The sequence below is a fragment of the Astatotilapia calliptera genome, chromosome 12, assembly GCF_900246225.1.
Source record: "Astatotilapia calliptera chromosome 12, fAstCal1.2, whole genome shotgun sequence".
Lineage (NCBI taxonomy): Eukaryota > Metazoa > Chordata > Actinopteri > Cichliformes > Cichlidae > Astatotilapia > Astatotilapia calliptera.
Window position 1 is genome coordinate 4,103,534 of NC_039313.1, and position 19,618 is coordinate 4,123,151.

Consider the following 19,618-nt stretch of genomic DNA (forward strand, 5'->3'; position numbering starts at 1 on the left):
TGCCTGACTGCCAACTGTATAAAACAAAAAACTACACACAATATTCGAAGCACATAGCGCACAGTCGTAAATTCACCCTAATTTTGGTATGATCTGAGCTCAGGCACTGGGTGACTGAGCATAGCACTTACGCATGTGAGCGAGGGGGGAGAAACTGCTGCAGGAGAAGCGTAGACAGGCAGACAGAGGAGAGCTTAAGTTTGACCAGGTACCAAAGCAAATCATTCATACTGTACAAATAATGTAAATATGACGGTGTATCACAAAAGATTGATATCAAACTGATCACTTGACCCATATTACGTTACTTGCTCTTGGAGTGAATCAACAAATGGGGAAATGAAAATCCGAACAACAACAACGATGTTTTTTTAGAGAGTCTTAGCTTACATGTGTGTTTATTTCATATTTTCAGTTGTTTCCCTCCACGGCTAAACAAAGCACTGTAATCGGTTTCAGTTATGTACTGATGAACACAACAATTGACATAAGTGGCTTCTTTCAAAGAAAAAACTCAGGTAGATTTTATTTTATATATTATGCTTTGTATGTTGTTCAGTATATTTCTATGCAAAACAAGAGGAATTTCAATACACAGCAGTATATTCACAGCTGAAACCAGATATTTACATACACTTTAGGGAAAAAACATAAAAACATTTTTTTTTTCTGTTAAACATCAATTTAGAGTGAACTTGCAACTAGAAGATCACTGGCTGCTCTCTGCCCAGCATGGAGGTCACTGCAAACTCTCGGTACCTCAGCAGAGCTGGCAATATCATCAAGGACTACTCTCACCCCAGCAACCAACTGTTTGAACTATTACCGTCAGGCCGACGGTACAGGTCACATAAAACCAGGACAAACAGATTCAGGGATAGCTTCTTTCCCAGAGCTATCACCGTAGTAAATAAGAACAAATACAATTGAACCTATTCCATACCGTCACTGTCATTATATTATGCTGCTATTCATACTGTCATTATATTAATGCTGCTATCCTGTATATATTGTACAAACTATTGTTTGAGTACTTACGATTGTTTTTTTGTACTTTTTATATTTTACATTTATATTTATTATTGAAACTTGCACCAAGGGAGTGGCACTCCAATTTCGTTGTACTCTGTACAATGACAATAAAGGCTATTCTAACTTGTTTTGTTTTAGATAAATAAATATTGAAATATCTTTTGAATTAGTTAAATGTCAGAATATAGAGAGAGAGAGAGCTGTCTATTATTTATCACTTTCATCAAATTTAGGAGTACATATACACTAAGTTTATTGTTAATTAAGAAGAAAACTGCAAATGATTGCATTCTGATCTTAAGCAGCCTCTGATAGGTTAGTAGAGTCGGATTTTTTAGTAGAGTCCTCTGTCCTCTGCTGGATGTGTTGGAGAACACTTTCAGCCCTCTGAGGACTGCATACCACTGCCTGAGCCAAGCCAATGTGCCACTAAGCTCCAGCCAGTGTCCACACTGCCAGAGGTCTCCACACATGCTGGTTCGGTGTCTGTCTCCGCTGAAGGGTCAGAGGAACCCGTTTGAGCTGTCTGTCTCGGCTGGAGGGCCCAAGGGGCCCATTCAGCCACCTGTCTATGCTGAAGGGTCAGAGACCTGTTCGGACTCCTGTCTCCTTTATAGTCGAAAAAGATGTGCTCCTGGGCGCGCTGGCCCTGCTGCTACTCACATCGGGCATGGACCTGGACCTCCAGCAGGCCCCGGGGACCTACGTCACACCTTGCTCTTGTCTCCCTTACAGCTGAAAAAGGTCCATGCTTGTGCCCTGGCCCTTCTGAAATTCCCTCTCCATTTAGCCGAGGCAGTGAGTCGGCCTCCTGTCTCCCTTACGGTCGAAAAAGATGTGCTCCTGGGCGCACTGGCCCTGCTGCTACTCAAATCGAGCGTGGACCTGGACCTCCAGCAGGCCCCGGGGACCTACGTCACACCTTGCTCTTGTCTCCCTTACAGCTGAAAAAGGTCCATGCTTGTGCCCTGGCCCTTCTGAAATTCCCTCTCCATTTAGCCGAGGCAGTGAGTCGGCCTCCTGTCTCCCTTACGGTCGAAAAAGATGTGCTCCTGGGCGCACTGGCCCTGCTGCTACTCACATCGGGCATGGCCCTTGCCCTCCAGCAGGCCCCGGGGACCCACATCCTCCCCTGCTCTACTCCCCCACTAGCTTCTTCTCCTGCAGTTACCCTCCACCACATATCCAGCACATATCCAGCTAACCCTAACCCACTACAATTCGTCCTGATTGTAGCACAAGTGGAACCAATAAGCAGGATTCATTGGCAAGCAGACAACCAGTTCCAACTACTGGGAAGAACCAGTGCGATGCATTTTGTGGTACGCGTCGTGGTAGCTCCTGCTAGGATTTAGGACAGACCTGAGGCTGATGAGAAGGATCTGGGTGTTGCAGGGCCGTCCTGGCTGACACGGCGCTGCGTGAAGCTCTGGGATGCTGCCTCTGGACTGGCACACTGGGGTGGTGGTTCCCCTGTTTAAAGACCTAGACCTGAGCGTGTGCTCCAACTGTCACACTCCTCAGCCTCCTCTATGCCAGGGTGTGTCTGTCAGTCAGGCCTCTGATTCAGGAGGAAGCAGTTTGTGTCCTGGTCATGATCACTGGAGCAGCTTGTTATCCTCTCGACTGCAGGGTCTGTGGGAGTTTGCACAACCAGTCTACATGTGGTTTGTGAGGCTTCTACTTTTGTAGGATCTTCATCTTACAGTACAAAGAGCCTTTGCTGCAGCTGTTGTTGTGTTTTGGCGCCTCATGGATAACTTTTCATGTCATTTGAGTTTCAGGCTTGTTGGTGTTGCTGAGCTGTGTGCATCGTCTGCGTGGGTTTGTCAGCATAATGGGGCTCATATTAAAATGACTTTACAGTCACAGAGAAAAACTTTAAAACACAAAATCAACACTTTGAACCATCGTGGAAACTACGTGTCCTTACTTGTCATCAAATGATGAGTGTGCGTCCTCACCAGGTGTCACAATCATGTGTATCAAAACATGTGTAACTGTTAAACAGCAAAATGTGTTAAAGCTGAAAGTCTGACTGTTCAAAGGTGAAACTACAAACACTTGTACATATACAGCTCCCTCCATAATGGCCTGAGGAAAACCAAAGACCTGATGTGATTTCATGTTTTCTTTGTTTCACAGTTTAAAAGTTTGTGGTTCTGTTCTCAGACCTTTGTCACTCACATGTTGTGCATCAGCTGTTTATGTCACTGTGCAGCCAAACTAACTCCCCTCATGTGTTTCCTTTGCAGCTGCTCCTCTGGATAGCATTGAGTCCCTGGCTGCCTACTACGTGAGCTGCGTCAGGCAGGTGCAGCCGGACGGCCCGTACAGAGTCGCTGGATATTCTTCTGGTGCCTGTGTAGCATTTGAAATGTGCTCTCAGCTGCAGACCCAGAATCAGCCTGTGGAGTTCCTGTTTCTCTTTGATGGCTCACATTCATATGTGGCAGCGTACACACAGGTCAGAGAAACACTCGCGCATCTTTATTTCATGTATATGCTGTATAGCGTGTGTGATGTTGGTTTTGAAGGATGAGCTCTGGTCACATGATCTGCATGTGAACAGGTTTAACTGTGTTTTTGATTTGCAGAGCTACAGAGCCAAGCTAACACCCGGCAACGAGTCTGAGGCTGAGACTGAAGCCTTGTGTGCCTTCATCCAGCAGTTCACTGGCATTGAATACAACAAGGTATACTGTCTCTGACCCACAGGTTCACACACAAGTATTCCTTTATGTGGCATCAGCGTTAAAGGCCACACAACCTGAGCTTTTGCCTCACGGCGCCTGTAAGGTAAAGATGGTGACTGTAACACAGTCTGGAGCTGCTGTTCCAGCACAGTCTGTGTGTGGTGCAGGTTTGACTCAACAATGATGTGATGTTTGGAGCTGTTATGGAGACTAAAGTAAAACATGCGGTTAAATCAAACCTTCGTACAGTTTCTCACTGAAAGCTGACATTTGTAACTCCTGAATATCAAAACATCTTCATTTTGCATTTTCATATACATAAGATCTGTGATGTTCATTAATTATGTGTCACTTACTTTTCTGAAAACAACAATATCTCCGCGAGCACGCGGTAACGTTTGCTATGAACTTACAGTCGTCTCCATGGTTACATCCTACAGCTTTTGGAGACTCTGCTCCCGCTGTCAGACCTGAATGCACGCGTCAGTGTGGCCGTGGACCTAATCACCTCCGCTCACAAGGACATCGACCGAGACTCACTGCACTTTGCAGCCTCCGCCTTCTACTACAAGCTAAAGGCTGCTGATGCACATGTACCTACTGCAAAATACCACGGCAGCGTGAAGCTGCTGCGCGCCGAAACCAGCAGCGAATATGAGCAAAACCTGGGAGCTGACTATAAGCTCAGCGAGGTACCGATGCACATTTACATCAGTCTGTAGTACTTATCTTCACTGTGCGTGTGTGCGCTTGTGTGTGTTTCTATAAACTCTGTCTGAGCCTTCCAATGTTCAAACTGTGTACTGCGTCTTTCTTCAGGTCTGTGATGGCGAGGTGTCGGTCCACGTCATCAAGGGAGATCACCACACTTTCCTAGAAGGCGCGGGGGCGGAGTCTATCAAGAACATCATTCATAACTCGCTGGCTGAGCGAGCTGTCAAACCAAGGGAGGGTTAAACATCCACCGTCTCTTCACCCTAATTCCTCAGCTTTCCCCAAACTAGACTGTAAATGTGTCGTTATAGGAAGTGTTTGCACTGCTTATGTTTACACGCTACTGTTATCCTAATATCCCAAATGTTAATGGTTAGTGAACCAGTCGACATCCCATCATCTCACAGCTCCATCGATTCCAACTGCAAGTTTTGTTTTTTGTTGCCATATGTTGTTGTTTGCAGAAGTTCATCCCACAACAAAATAACGTGGTTAAAAAATTAATGTAACAAAGTAACAAACACTGACACATTGATTGAATCCTGAATTACATAACATCACTCAAATTGGTGTTTCTGCTCATGCAGACATCAGTAGACAGGCAAATGCGCTGCGACCAGCCTGATGAGCGACTGTGGAGGGAGGGCTGACCCTGCAGCCGTGTTTCTGCACACTAACTACTCGTAACACAAGTTGGAGGCATTTCTTTATTTTGTGATATTTGTTTACTTTTCAGTCATGTGACCACACAGTCATCAGTTACAGTGGCAACCAGCAAATGTTTACGTTGTCAATAAGTTAACAACAAATTAAGTGTTTCATAAACTGTGTTTTAACAATGACACTCGTGTTACTGTAATTTACAGACCAGTTATTTCACTAATTCAGAAGAAAAACTGCTTCTCTTCATGATGGACTGTGTCAAACACACGCTGTTGTTCTGACAGACGCCTGTGACAGAGGCGTCGCTAAGGACCAAATGTGTCTCTTCAGAGGTTAATCAGAGATGTGAATGATCACTGTAACAGTGAGATCATATTTACTGATGTAACCTCTGAGAAACTGTTTCCTTTTAAAGGCTTTGGTCCAGAGATCTAAAACCTCAGCAAATAATCCAAACCTGAGTACAACAGCTGGCCTGAGACCTGTGATTGGGTCAGTGAAGGAAGCTGCTGATTGGAGATGAATGTGCTGAGGAGTCACAGTACGATGGACGTGACAATAAAGGCCTCTGTGTTTTATTGTAACATTTCTGTTATGTTTTGTAGGACTAATAAGGGCCTCAACAGTCGCTCAGTGTTTTCCTTCATTGTAACGAGCCTGTCCCGTTGGATCTATGATTCCTGTGCTTTTGTTGTCGTTACTATTTCTGATCATTTATCTTGTAAATATAGTTTTTGGGTTTTGTTTTTTAGAGGATGGGTCAGTTTATCAGGGACTGAAACACAAATCCTGTTGGCCCAGAAAATTCTTAGTCGCTGTTGGCGCCACCCGACCGTTTAGTTCAGACCATTAAAGTAACGACTGGTTCTATATGACACTTTTCTACATGCAACAAAGGTGGTGATGGAAGGAGGAGAACAAACTTTTTTGTCTGTATTTAATAGCACAATGAAGACCAGACAGCAAAGCAGGGAGGGAGAAATAAAGGGCCTCAGGTCCGAGTTGAACCCGGCCGCAGCATTTACCCCATGACCAGGTGACGTGGTCACCCGCCCGACCCTTACGCACAGCAGTATTTCACGTCAGCTACCAGGAGTATGTGGGTCGAGCATGCAGACTGAACTTTAGCTGCATGTTAGAAAGCCGAGTTTATGAATGAAGGCTAGAACAAATGTCCCGGCTGAAGGAGGAGGGGCTGCAGAGGTGTATAAACACAGGTGGGCGGGGCAGGGCTAGTGTGCAGGATGACTCAGTGACCTACACTGACCCGTGTTGGTGAACATTTTGTTAAAGTTAAATGTTTTCAAGCTGACAAGTAAATTATCCAGCGAGCTAAGTTGAGCTGACCGACGTGCAGTAAGGTTTTCATGCTCTTCACTAACAGCTGATCGCTGAGAATATATCAACAGTAATAATGTCCTGTAATTCCCACGGCTCTGTATGTCACACCTGCGTATGCTTCCCCATCACATTCATCACCTGTTCCTCTGGTGTCTCTGATTGGAGCACGCAGGTGTGTGGAGCAGAGTGAAATCACACACCTAATGCTGTTTTATTCAACCTGGATCTTGGAAGTTTTGATTAACATCAGTGTCAAACATGAACTAACTCTTTGTCCCCTTCAACATTACATGTTGTTTTTTGAAGTAACAGGTTCAGTGATCTTAAAAGGCTGCGGTAACGTGTCGCTGATAAAACACTGAGTCATTTTCAAATTATTCACTTTAGTTCAATTCAGCTTTATTGTTTTATGTGAAAGTCTCCATCCTGTGTCCTTCACTTATCTTTATCCCAGGTGTGAATTGTTCACAGGACTTAAAAGAAGGACGTGTCTGTGGAAAAGGCTCCGGCCAACCTAAACTCCTCCCTCATCAGGACACAGAAGAGCCGCTGAGGCAGCGCCTTGGAGTACGCTGCTGGTCGCGGCACACAGGTGCGCAACAAGATCTCCCGGCCTGCTGGAGGAGGGAAGTCTGGTACTCTGCTGCTTCCCCCAGTTTGCTTCTTGTCAGATCCCAAGTCCTCATCGACGGGCACCAGAAGGGCAGCCTAAAAGGGCAAAGGTCAAATGTTAGCAAACAGCAACCGATTCTGAAGAAATGTGCTGTGTGATATTCAGAAGTACTGTAACCCGAGTCTCCCACAGAGACCTGATCCAGACTACAGCTCACAAACACAGCTCCTCTACTAACACCTCACTGCAGCTGCACGCTGCTGATCCTGTCTGTGATTAGAAATGATTTCAATAAAGTAAAACAGAGGCTCGTTTTCTATGAGCGTAAACAGGGATCTCTTTTTCAGTCTCAGTGTAACAAACGTGTTTACTGAATAAGTCTTTCAGTAAAAATGTTTTTGTTAATTCAGTAAAATCTGCAAAGATGACTTGTACTGTTGGCAGCAACAAACAGAGACAACAGAGTGTGGGACAGACAGGAAGTCAGGACACGTCTATGTGCTTCACAGTGGGACTAGAACATGAACATTTCTACACACACCACAGGCAGCAACTGTGCAAACCTCCACGTCACCAAAAACACCCTGCAGGTCCCATCAGAGCAACGGCAGAGAAAACAGATGAAAGGTCTGTTAGAGAGAAAAACGCTTCGCTGCTTTCTTACCCGTATGACACCAAAAGGGTTTTGTTTTTTTAATAATAAAGGCTTCATGTTTTACAGTTAAAGGTAAAGCTCATGCAAACATGCAGGCTTATTTGTCTGATCAATGCAAAAGTTCAAACATGTCTCTTTCAAGCCTCATTATCAGCTGAGATCATAGTAAAGACACAGACAGGATCCTGATCCATCTGTTCTTTATATAATTACTGTTTTTACTGTAATGTAGAATATCATGGACATAATACACAGACTGCAGCCTAAATACTGCTAAAAACAGCTCTTTTTATTTTTAAGGTTTCACGTATTAACCTTTTATTATAAAAGTCACCTGATCCTTAGCAGGTGTGTATACAGAAATACACCAGGGCCCTGTTTCAGGAAGCCGGTTTAGTGGAAAAACTGAGTAAGTATACCCTGAGTTAACGAAAACTCTGGGTTTTCGGTTTCACAAAGCGAGTTCAGCTGCAGCCTGAGTGAGTCACTATGACGACACACTCCGTGAAGCTAACCTGCCCCCTAGCAGGTTTACTACAACTAACCCTGACTGTCTCCGCCCCTTTGTCGGAAACCTGACAGTAGGAAGTGTCGGACATGGCGTGCCCCTTCCTTGAAGAGCCAGTAGATCGTGAAGCCCAAATTCTCCGCAGAGCTCTCCGCCGGGAGAGAGTGATTAGAGCGCGTTTGGACATTTTATCATTTCCTGATGATTTTCTGTGCGAACGTTACCGTTTCTCAGCACAATCTATAATTTATTTTAATAACATCCTCAGGCCATATATTACGCATGTGACACATCGCGGACATGCTCTCAGTTCATTGCATATTATTTGTATTGCACTTCGGTTTTTTGCAAACGGGAGCTTTCTGTATAATATTGGTGACGCTGAGCACGTTTCCAAGGCTACCGTCTGTCGGGCAGTCAGGAATGTTACAGTTGCACTGAAACGTCTCCTGTACTCGTCTGTGGTGTTCCCCGGTCACAGACCCACAAGATTTATCAAAGAGGGATTCCACAAAATTGCAGGTATCAGGATGAACAAAACTTAATTTATGATGTGGTGATACTTGGACTACTACTTAAATTTTACATTTATTCTCACGGTTCCCAGGCGTGATTGGCTGTACAGATGGCACTCACATTCCAATCATTGCTCCTTCAGTAAATGAAGGAGACTATGTGAACAGGAAGTCTTTCCACAGCATTAATGTACAGGTACATAGTTCCCTGTAGCATTTCAAACTAACAAATTATTCCATTATAGTAATGGATGCTAATTTGTGTTCTCTGCACTGTGAAGATCATATGTGATGCTGCCAACATTATCACAAATGTGGAAGCCAAGTGGCCAGGCTCTGTCCATGACTCACAAATATTCCGTGAATGTACACTGAGCACAAAATTTGGACATGGTGAGTTGAGAATACTTTAAAATATATAAAGACCAATTGCTACAGGGACATTTGAACTGAAGTGTACCCTTCTGTCTTAGGAGAGTTCACTGGCTACTTGCTTGGTGATAGGGGGTATCCATGTTTACCCTATTTGCTTACCCCTTACTCTGACCCTGAACCGGGCCCACAGCAGTGATATAATCTGGCTAATTGCAGGACAAGAGCCAGAGTTGAAATGACTATCGGAATGCTTAAGGCCCGGTTCCAGTGCCTGCAAAGACTCAGGGTCACCCCAGAAAGGGCATGTGACATTATTGTGGCATGTGTGATTCTTCACAACATTGCCACAATTAGAGGAGAACACTGTCCTTCTGAACCAAACATCAGCAGTGATCCAAACCATGAACATCCTGACCCTCCCACGGACATACAAGATGGAAGCGCAGTCAGAGACACCATATGTCACAATCATTTCTTTTGACCCATCACCTCAACATGTTGAAAGAAGAATAAACAGATTTTTTGTTCAACTGGCTTTATTGGTCACCTGTGTTTCCTGTACACAAAGTATTAAAAGATGTAAACCTCATAAAGTGTCTCTGTTGCTTCCTCCTCTGTAACAGCTGTCAATGTTTCTTCATTATTTTCCTGTAGTAAAGAAATAGACAACATTGCTGTTCTACTGTAAACTCATATAATCTGTGGAGTATTACTCACAACTGCATGTTGGTCTGGCTCAACAGGAGGCTGCACCAGATGCAGTACACCATCACCATCAACTGATAGAATATGAGGTTTATACAGGTCACTTATAACTTACAAGGGACCAAATGGCAATTAACAAACATACCAATCACCTTACACTTCATTGTCATTATGCTCTCAAAGACAACCAAGACTGAGGGAAGGCAAAATCAGTAGGAAAATAACTTCACTACAAAATAATTCATTATGGTAAAGAGTTTATCAAATGAATGAGTAGCACTGCAAAGGTGACTGTGGAGAAAGGATGTATGCACATCATGTATTATTTTGAATTTACCCCTTATGTCGGCACTTGTGTCTTGCGGGGTTATTGACTCAGAGGATGTCCCCACAGAGATGCCTTCGGCCACAGGGCGCCCACTGTTTTGGCTGAGGGCCAACTGTTCAGCCTCTGTGAGTGGTGGTGGTGGAGGACCCCCACCTGTTTTTCGGGCCTCCGCTTTTTTTCTGTTGGCTATAACGGGTCACATTTGAGCATACAGAGTAAGCAAATATGTACTTGTAATGTGCTCAGATAATTTTAATAAGTGCTTACAGAAGGAAAATTAATGTAGCCTCTAACTGCAATTGATTTACATCGGACAAACAGACCAAGCACTATGGCTCATAATACAATTACACCTTACCTGTTTGGACTATATTTTTATATTTCATTTTTACTTGCTGCCAGGCACGTTTGGGGCCTGTTGGGTTGCACCTGCGCTCACATCACATCACAAAATAAAATGTATAAAATAACAAATAAAATAACATATGATAAAATAACGTGTTAAATGGGTGGAAATCCCTAGATCAATGTTTAAATTAACACTCACGCATTGACTCTGTCGGCTATGTTTTGCCATGCATGCTCACTTTCTTTTGCAGCTGAGGCTGTGTTACTTTTTTCCGCGGAATTTGCATGTTATCAGCATATGCTGCCATCAGAATTTCGGCCTCAAGCGCTGTGAAATACATTGACCGCGCCTTCTTTCCCTCCGTCTCCATGGTGACTCGCTTAATCTGTGCTCCACTGATCAGGGCTTTATGTATCCTCGTGCGCGCGCTTCACTTGGGGTTAAAGCAACTCCGTGTTGATTGAACTAATTGTTATCAGCCTTTCTGAAACCGAATATTCCGAGTTGGACAGTTCGGGGTTACTCAACCGTGAGTGTCGTTTTTCACTCTGAGTTTTCCAAACCGGCTTCCTGAAACAGGGCCCAGGTCATTATTTAAGCAAAGCGAAGCCAAACTGCTCCTGTGTGACAGATGAAGTCCACCTTTAAACAGCATTTAGATGCTGCTAATGAAACTCGATTAGTGGCAGCACTGGTCTGTGGGCTGGGGACACTGGTGCCACCAGTACAGCGCGCACTTTTCACAGCGCCACCATGTGGACCAAACTGTATTCTGGGTCAAACCTGATGTTTTATCATTTACACTGAACAAAAATATAAACGCAGCACTTTTGCTTTTGCTCCTGTTTTCCATGAGCTGAACTCAGAGATATGAAACATTTTCTACAAACACAAAAGACCCGACACTCGCAAGCAATGTTCCCTCTAAGCTGCGCGCGTACACAATTGCGCACTGCTGGCACGGTCTCTGCACAGAAAATCTGCGTTGCGCGCACGAAAAAAAAAAAAAAAAATTCACCTGAATTGAAATTAAAATGAAAACTTTAACAATCCTGTTTTGCAGTGTTAGTCAGTGACTGGCTGCTCCCGTATAGGATTAGAACGAGGCCACCTTATCCCGTAGTCCAGCCAATCACGCGATTCACATTCGTATATACGCAGCTAATCAACGTCGCTGTCAGGCTCTGACGCGTCCTTATGCGCCGACACCGGTGTTTTAGCAAAGCGGCTGATGTGGAGTGAAGCCACGTTAATGACAACGTGTACAACCATTGGAGATGTGAGCAGGACCGACGGAACAACTGACGGGAAAAGTGTGGACTTTATACCAGTTTTTAAATTGTGTTGATCGGCCGCGTACAACCAGAGTTATGATAAAAATATCTGCAATGTTTGGTTTTCTTCCTGAATACTGTCGTTGTTTATATTTACTGCGGGAAGAAACGGTGAAAACGCCGTTTTATAAGGAAAACGCTCGAAAGCCTGTGAGCAAAAACAACACCCCACCACCCTTTCCTATTGGTGGAAAAATGTACCATGTGGACCAATCAAAAATTATATGGCAAGGGTTAGAAACGGGAGGAAGTTTTAGGAGTGACGGCGGTGCTTGGAGATGTGAGAGATTTGCGACGTTTAGCGCAAATCTTATGTAGTGAGTGTGTAGTGTAGTCAGCAGTTTTGTTGTGTGTGTCAGAACAATGAGGCGACTGCTGAATGTTACAGGTGTTACAGCAGTGATACATCTGCTGTTGTCCTGCAGGTATCAGGCTGTTGTTCTCCTTCATCTCATAGTGGACACAAATTATTTTTTGGAGTGGCACAAATAATTTGTGTGGCATCAGATTTGATGCAGAACAGCTGATTGTTCTGTAAATAGTTTGAAATGTTTAATTAAAAAAACGCCTTGGCTACATTTTTAGGTAAACAGCTGCAAAAAACTTTGTTTGCATAACTCGGTTACTTTTTTGAAGAAGTAACTATATAATTAATTGCCCAACATTGGTCATTATATCCTGTATTTTGCAGACAGAGTTACAGACTCTCTCCCAGACCACAGACTCATAATACAAGTCAGAGCTTTATTAAAAAAAAAAAAGAAAGAAAGAAAGTTGTGTTTTCAAAATTAGAGTTATTTTTACTTCCAATAGTGTTAACATACTGCACAGGTCAGGAACAAGATTTTTTGTTACATTTTCATTGTAAGTGGGCTGAAGCAGTTAATTAAAAGTAGTCTAACATGCCACACCTGTGAGGTGTGGCATGTCAAGGTGCTGATTAGACAGCATGAATATTGCACAGGTGTGTCTGAGACTGCCCACAATAAAAGGCCACTCTGAAATATGCCGTACATGTGTAGCACAATGACACACATGTCGCAAAACCAGTCAGGATCCGGTTCAGCTCATGGAAACAAAAGTGTTGTGTTTATATTTGTGTTCAGTGTAACAAATACTGAGACGTCTAATAATGTTGTGTGTTGTTCATCTGAGGACGCTGCAGAGAACCAGATTATTTTTATTATCCTGTTTGTCTGTTATGTGAACCTTTAGAGGATGTACCTTATAAAGACTGAGTGTGTTTATCGCACTATGTTAAATGTAACTGTGAGCGACACGAGGCTTACTGCTCATGGTTACCTCATCAGTGGTGAAGTCAGCCAGCTTGATGCAAGAAAGAGGAAGAACAAAAGGATGAAAGAGCAACACACAGATGAAAAACAAAAACAGACTTTCTAACCGACAGAGCTGAAATCTGAACATGTCACCAGCTGCAGGAGGCAACGCTCTGAACCACGTCGTTCCTCCTCCAGATGGAGCTTTTACTGCCTATAGTCTCTTGACATACAATGGTTGGATTGTCCTATGATACTGTATCAGCTGAGCCTCAAATTCTTATGATCTCGAGCTTCAGTCTCAGTGAATCCTTAGTTGGCTCAGATGCATCATCTGGTGTTTGAGTGTAACAAGGTGGTTGTAACACAAAAGGTGTGTATGTGTTTGTGTAAACAGGTGAGTGTGGTTTGTAGTGTCCAACTAAAGCAGCGTGTCTAACCAACCACATCTCCAGGGCTGAATCAGGTGACCACGAGCCATCGCTCCACAGCTGCTGAGGGAGCTACAACCCTCATTCAGCCTTTCATAGACATACGGCAATGAACTGTATGAACAATAAACTTTATTCATACACACAAATCCCTTTAGGGTTGTGTCAGCGAGGGCAAACGTGCCACATCAAATACATGGAGCTACAAGCTGTGGTGGCCCACTGTCAGTAAGGGAGCTTTATTACACACACACAGCATCAAATCATAACAACAGTTACCTCAAGCTACTTCTATGTTATAAGGCAAAGACCCTGCAGTTACACAGGGAAACATTAGGTGACCGTCTGTGAGCGACAGTGGGAACCAAAGCCTCTAACAAACATCCATCGATAGATGAGGGGCAGACGGGCTGAATGCAGAGAGGTCTACTAACACATGTTGAGTGAAGAAGAAACACCCAGTGGATTATGGGGAACTTAGACCTATAACTTAGACCTGTGTGCGCCTTAGCATATGCTACTTCCGGCGCATAGCGCTTAGTTTCCGGTGTGATATTCGCTCCTTGTTCACGGTCGGGTTTTTCAACCAAATGGACGAATCAAGTGGCAATTTACATTTTTCGAGATGTCGAATGTATCTGTAGATGATGTTGATCGACTTGTCGATATTTCCCCCCCGCGCCTCAGAGCAAACGAGAGAAAGGATTCAGATTTTATACTTCTCAGTATCTGTAAACAGCGCTCCCTCGTTTATGTTATAAATAATTATAAATTTGTTGTGTTTTCTTTAACAATGTCAGAAGGAGAGAGGCACTGAGGCACCGTCTTCCGCCCCCCGATGCTCCTGCTGCGCCTCCTCCTTCTGACAGGAACTGCCTACAGAACAAGCATGAATGATGCCTGAGTGGACACACACAACTCACAAGTTCCTGGCTCTGTCAGCTCCTCTGCAGAGGGTTTCCCTAAGAAGGTGGACCTAGCAGGGTCACCGGGGGACGGGGAGCTGTGCCTCACGGCCCTCACTTCGTCGGAGAAACCCTCATGCAGAGTTCAGAAACTTGTGTGTTGAGTATGTCGCTGTGAGCCTCCACCATTTAACTAGTGGGTGCAGCCTGAACTGTCTAGAGACAGACCAGACCAGCTGCACAACACAGACACTTCAAACCTGAGGACAAATCTAAGAGAACAGAAAAAGGAAAGGAAACTTAGCTTAGAACCATGCAGCGCTACAGGAGACGGCAGCACTGCAGAGGTGAGGACCGGCACCTGTTTGAAAGAGACAAATGCACACAAAATAAGTGTTTGTTGTAGAATGTGCAGCATGAAAGTAGCATGCATGTTTTGCATAGAACTGTTTTATGCATCTGCATTTCACAAAGAATGACAAATTGGTATACGGGACAACAAATAAAATCTAATGTATAGAAAAAAGATAATAGGATATGCCCATGACAATAAGAATGATAAAGGACTTCACAAAGTCAATTTATTGCTAAAGTGTGATCTTAGAAAATTGCTATTGTGCACCACACTAAACAGAACAAATTCTGTCAAAACTTACTTTTGCAAGATCCCACAAATGTTTTGCAAGATCTTGAGAGTTTTTTTCTTTGCATTTATCATGCTTCCATCAATACCTGTAAAGCTGTACAGAGTACTGCAGCTGGTTGTTAATGAATGCAACAAAGACCACCAGATCAAAGTACACCTAGCAACGAGTGTTTCCCCTTCCACTGAGCACTATCTTCATCTCGCAAAATACATGTTCAAATTTTTTTTCTTCAATGTGCCTTGCGAGGCTCCATAACATACCTATCAATCTGTGAGCATTTCTCAGAGGCTGCAGCAACTGCAGCTTTTGAGGAAGTTGCAACAGCACATTTGTGAATTCTCACGCGTAGCCCTACAGGAACACCCACAGTTACAAATACCATAGCGACCAACATCAGTGCTACTACTGCCCACAGTTCATGTAAAGGAAACATAACGGTGTCATACAATAAACTACAGAATCAGCATTGTTGTCTGTGAAGGTTCTCAGTCATTCAGGTCATCGTAGTCAAAGGAGCTTGTAAAGAAAAGCGTCTGGACTTCTTTAAGTTGCTTGAAGACGTTTCACCTCTCATCCGAGAAGCTTCTTCACTTCATCAGCATTGTTGCACAATTCAATCTTGTTACCCTTCTTTAAAGTCCACCACCTGTGCTGCAAGTGAAGTTGATGCATTAACACATTGAAAGTTGTGGCACTTCTCATTATTTGACGTGCACAGCTGCTCTGTGTGAGGGTCAAACATTTGTTTATTCAACACCTGTGAAGGTATCAGAAAAAATGCATAGATAGCAAGAGAAGCAAATTAAAGCACTGCACGTGCTTTACGTGCTATGACATGCTGCACGTCATAAAACCCAGTTTCTTGATTAACATTTTTAAGAGTTAAGTTGTAATACTTTTGTGCATTATTAAAACAAATCCTAAAATTCTGTATCACTGTGCTGTTACGAGAAGGTAGCTTGAATGTAGGTATCTGGCCCTGTGTAAATCTTGAGCATGAGTGATGTTGTGGGACAGTGCACCAACTACACAGGTACAACAGCCGGAGAACCAAGAACCAGGAACAGCTACTTGGTGATCCCGACACAGACTCCAGCTTTCCATATCTGCATCTGCAATGAATATTAATAGAGATAAAATACAATCTTTTATCCTGTCTTCCTTCTCTCAGCCCAACCGGTCGCAGCAGATTTGGCGCTATATAAATAAAATTGAATTGAATTGAATACAATTTGCGCTCTCAGAGTGCTTCTTGTTTGTTTTTGTTGTAATCTGACTGTGGATTTTGATGTTTTTAAAAGCATAATACAGCAAAAAAACAAACAAACAAACAAACAAAACCCAGAAGGCCTTTTAAATTTCTTTAAATATTGTTCTGCTTTAGTCAAATCAAAAGATTGTATATTATTAACTTGAAATTGAATTGTGATTTTAATTTTAGGAATAGAATTTTAAGAATATTAGTTTTTACTGTCTCCAAATGGACAGGTAAAAAGCAGCTTTGAATTGACAGACCTCAGATAATAATATATTTCTTGGATTCGAGGGGGCACCCAAACTCCACCTACACTACTGTGCTAGACAGCAATATCACAGAACAGTGAACTCTTGGCACACACAAAAAATCCCCAGTGTAATCAATCCTCCACAGCAATGAAACACTGGATTATTGGGTACAGACACTCTCTTGTAGCCAAAAGGTCAGAGGGTTAGTCCTTTCCAAAGCTATCAAAACATCATTTAGCAGGGCAGCGGCAAACAGTGTCTGAAAAGTGACTTTTCATAACCACTGTCATACTTATTAGATATTAAATTTACAATTGTTTTCTTCTCTGTATTGTTATCCATTCAGAACCAATACAATTATCCTGATAGATGCAGAAGGGAATGTGATCTTCACAGAGCGCACCATGCTTGACTGTGACACAACCAAATGGAGCACCAGTTCTTTCCAGTTCAAACTGCAGGAGTGAAGACACAATGGAGGAAACCTACTCTGTGCCTTTCTGCATCATCTCTCCTTCCGTTACCTTTTCCTCACCATCTCCTTCAGCTGAGCCTCATGTGACCGCAAAGACTCATCAGCACTTTTTTTATTCAGCTAGTCACTAGCTGCCTCGTTAACATCAGTTTCATATATTTCTTACTTTTGATTTAATTTAAAGATGTATGCTAATTTTTTTTAAAAAAAGCAAAGATGCCAAAGGACATTTAGAGTTTTGTAGAGGAAAATATTTTACCTACATGTCATGAACCTTCTCAAAAATTATAGCTTGAATGTAATTTGGTAAATATAAGATTGGTGTGATGCCATTTTCTGTCATGAACGCTAGACATTGTGGCCCTTTCACACACATGGCAAAAGACAGGAGATGATCTGTGTTAGGCACATTACATGCAGTACGTTATGACTGGTTCTGACATTAGTGGTTTTAAATACAGCTTGTCTGGGTGAAGTGTAGAAAAGCTCGTCTGCGGTGCATGAATACATGCTTTTTGGTGTCCGATGTAACCTTCCATCCATGATTTACATTTTATGCTCTATTTTCAGGCTGCAGGCTAAATTGGCATCCTATGACAAGTCCTAGGGTCACATATATTTTTCTAGAAGATTTAAGTTCACACGAGTCATCACCAGGATTACTGGCTACTTTGTAAGTTTCTGATTACCCTTTCATTGGTGTTTAGGTAATTTTGCGTCACAGCATCAAATGTTTCAATGCACTGTTAAATGCACTGGATCTTGAAAAAACAGCCTGAAAATAAATAACAGTTTATCCAAACACCTCTCTTTTTGATTGTTGCATTATGATTACGGATACAAAATAACTGTCAGGAACCATGTGCTCACACACATATCAGTATAGGCCTAGGAAGCTGGCTCCGCTGCTTCCTGTATGACTCTAGGATTTACCCACATGCAGGTGACGTATGAGTAATGTATTTATTAATGTGAAGAAAGCTTTTTGTAACCAGATTGAACCCATGGTTAATTTGACTTCTGTTCCCTAAAAAAAAAAGAGTTCAAACTTGATATGATTTGTGAGTAATATGTACATATGTATTTTGATCTTTTGTTAGTTTTTTCCATTTAAAATCTCCCTATGGTCATTTAACCAGTATCCCTGGTTTGCAGTGTTATGCCATTGTATGTACTTTAGCTGACCTGCAACTGTTTTCAAACAGTGACCCCTCCTGCCTGTGTGGAATATTGCACCCTTCAGGATGTACCTGAACATTTGGTGTATTTAAAGATTACCTTCTTATTTTTTTAACCAGCAGAATGGGCACTGGTATCTTCACATCAATGTTTTAAAGCAATACAGCATCTAAAGAGGTGTAGAGGAGTATAAATCTAGACAAGTACAAATAGAATACCAGTGGCACAGCATTAAAAAATAATGCAGTTTTTATTTTTATCTGATTAATTTCAGCTGTGAAACAAATTTGTGGTTGTATTACCATCACTCCATGTTTATAGGCTGTATGTAAACATCTTTATAGTTTTCTTCATATACTGTGTGCTGTAAGCATCCACCAGTCCCAGAATTAGCACTCTCTGCTAAAGGCAGCAAGAGTCCACTCGACAAAACCAAAGCATGTTTTGTAAGATTTTGCATCACTGATTAAATATATCTGAATTTATTGATTCATGCAGGAGGTGTGTAGCACATGCTCACTTTAATGTTATAGTTAAATATTATTGTTGATGGGCACAGACAAGACTCCGCACGCACACACACACACATAAAAAAGTAAATAATTTTTTTTTAAAAAGTTGCCTCAACAAAAGGGCACTTTGGGCACCCATCAGGAAAGGGGCGGGTGCTCAAGCCCCTCTAGCCCCCCCTCTGTACGTGCCTGTGGCGCGGTGTGGTTTGTGGCTGAGCAGCATCAGGGGAGGGGTGGAGCAGTGGGTGTGTGTGTGTGTGTGTGTCCATCCATCCCTAGGTGAAGCTGCACCCGATGAAGGAGAGGAAGAGCGCAAATAAGTGGGGCTAAAAACCACAGCACTTCTCAACGGTTTTTCAGATAGAATCAGATAGAAGCGCATTCTCCTTTATAAATATGTGTATCCCTTCGTTACCATGGGAACGAAGATAAAGGAAGTTGTAGAGTCAATGCGGACTTTGTGGACATTTGAAAAGGTCAGGAGTTAAGAGTGGGACACTTGGGGTTTTTTCTTCTTTTTTTCTTTTTGCCACAAGACCGGAAAAACGGCATGTGTCCCTAAGTTGCGGCTTCGGTACGTTGGGATCTACCTATCCGAAGAGGAAGACGCATAAAGGGAGTGACTTTTTTTTTTTTTTAATTGGCAGATAATTTCAAATGCAGCGTTTCTATCAGCTCAACAAATGTCAGCACACACAAACTGTGTGTAGTGTGTAGCACAGTGCGTTGGTAGCCAAATCGCCGGCTGCGGTGTTTGACACGAAGAAACAAGAAATCAAGCTGAGACAAGAAGAAGGTTTAGAAAGACAAGACAGGAGAGGAAGAAGAGACGTTACATTTAAAGGTAAGGACTCCTCA

The 19,618-nt window shown here is 42.8% G+C and overlaps 1 protein-coding gene across 1 annotated transcript; it reads left to right on the forward strand.

The window, feature by feature from the left end:
• Nucleotides 1-3,278: 3,278 nt before the first annotated feature.
• On the forward strand, nt 3,279-4,873 carry LOC113033840 (fatty acid synthase-like). The gene is made up of 4 exons (XM_026187973.1): nt 3,279-3,499; nt 3,630-3,728; nt 4,169-4,420; nt 4,548-4,873. Exons 1-4 carry the CDS (start codon nt 3,410-3,412, stop codon nt 4,683-4,685), a joined length of 579 nt encoding a protein of 192 aa, XP_026043758.1. The 5' UTR covers nt 3,279-3,409; the 3' UTR covers nt 4,686-4,873.
• Nucleotides 4,874-19,618: the final 14,745 nt, after the last annotated feature.

Excerpts from the sequence above, each read along its gene's own strand:
- LOC113033840 (XM_026187973.1), top strand. The coding sequence starts at position 3,410 with ATGTGCTCTCAGCTGCAGACCCAGAATCAGCCTGTGGAGTTCCTGTTT. Across the intron at positions 3,500-3,629 it reads ATGTGGCAGCGTACACACAG|AGCTACAGAGCCAAGCTAAC; the intron begins GTCAGAGAAACA and ends TTTGATTTGCAG. Across the intron at positions 4,421-4,547 it reads CTGACTATAAGCTCAGCGAG|GTCTGTGATGGCGAGGTGTC; the intron begins GTACCGATGCAC and ends GTCTTTCTTCAG.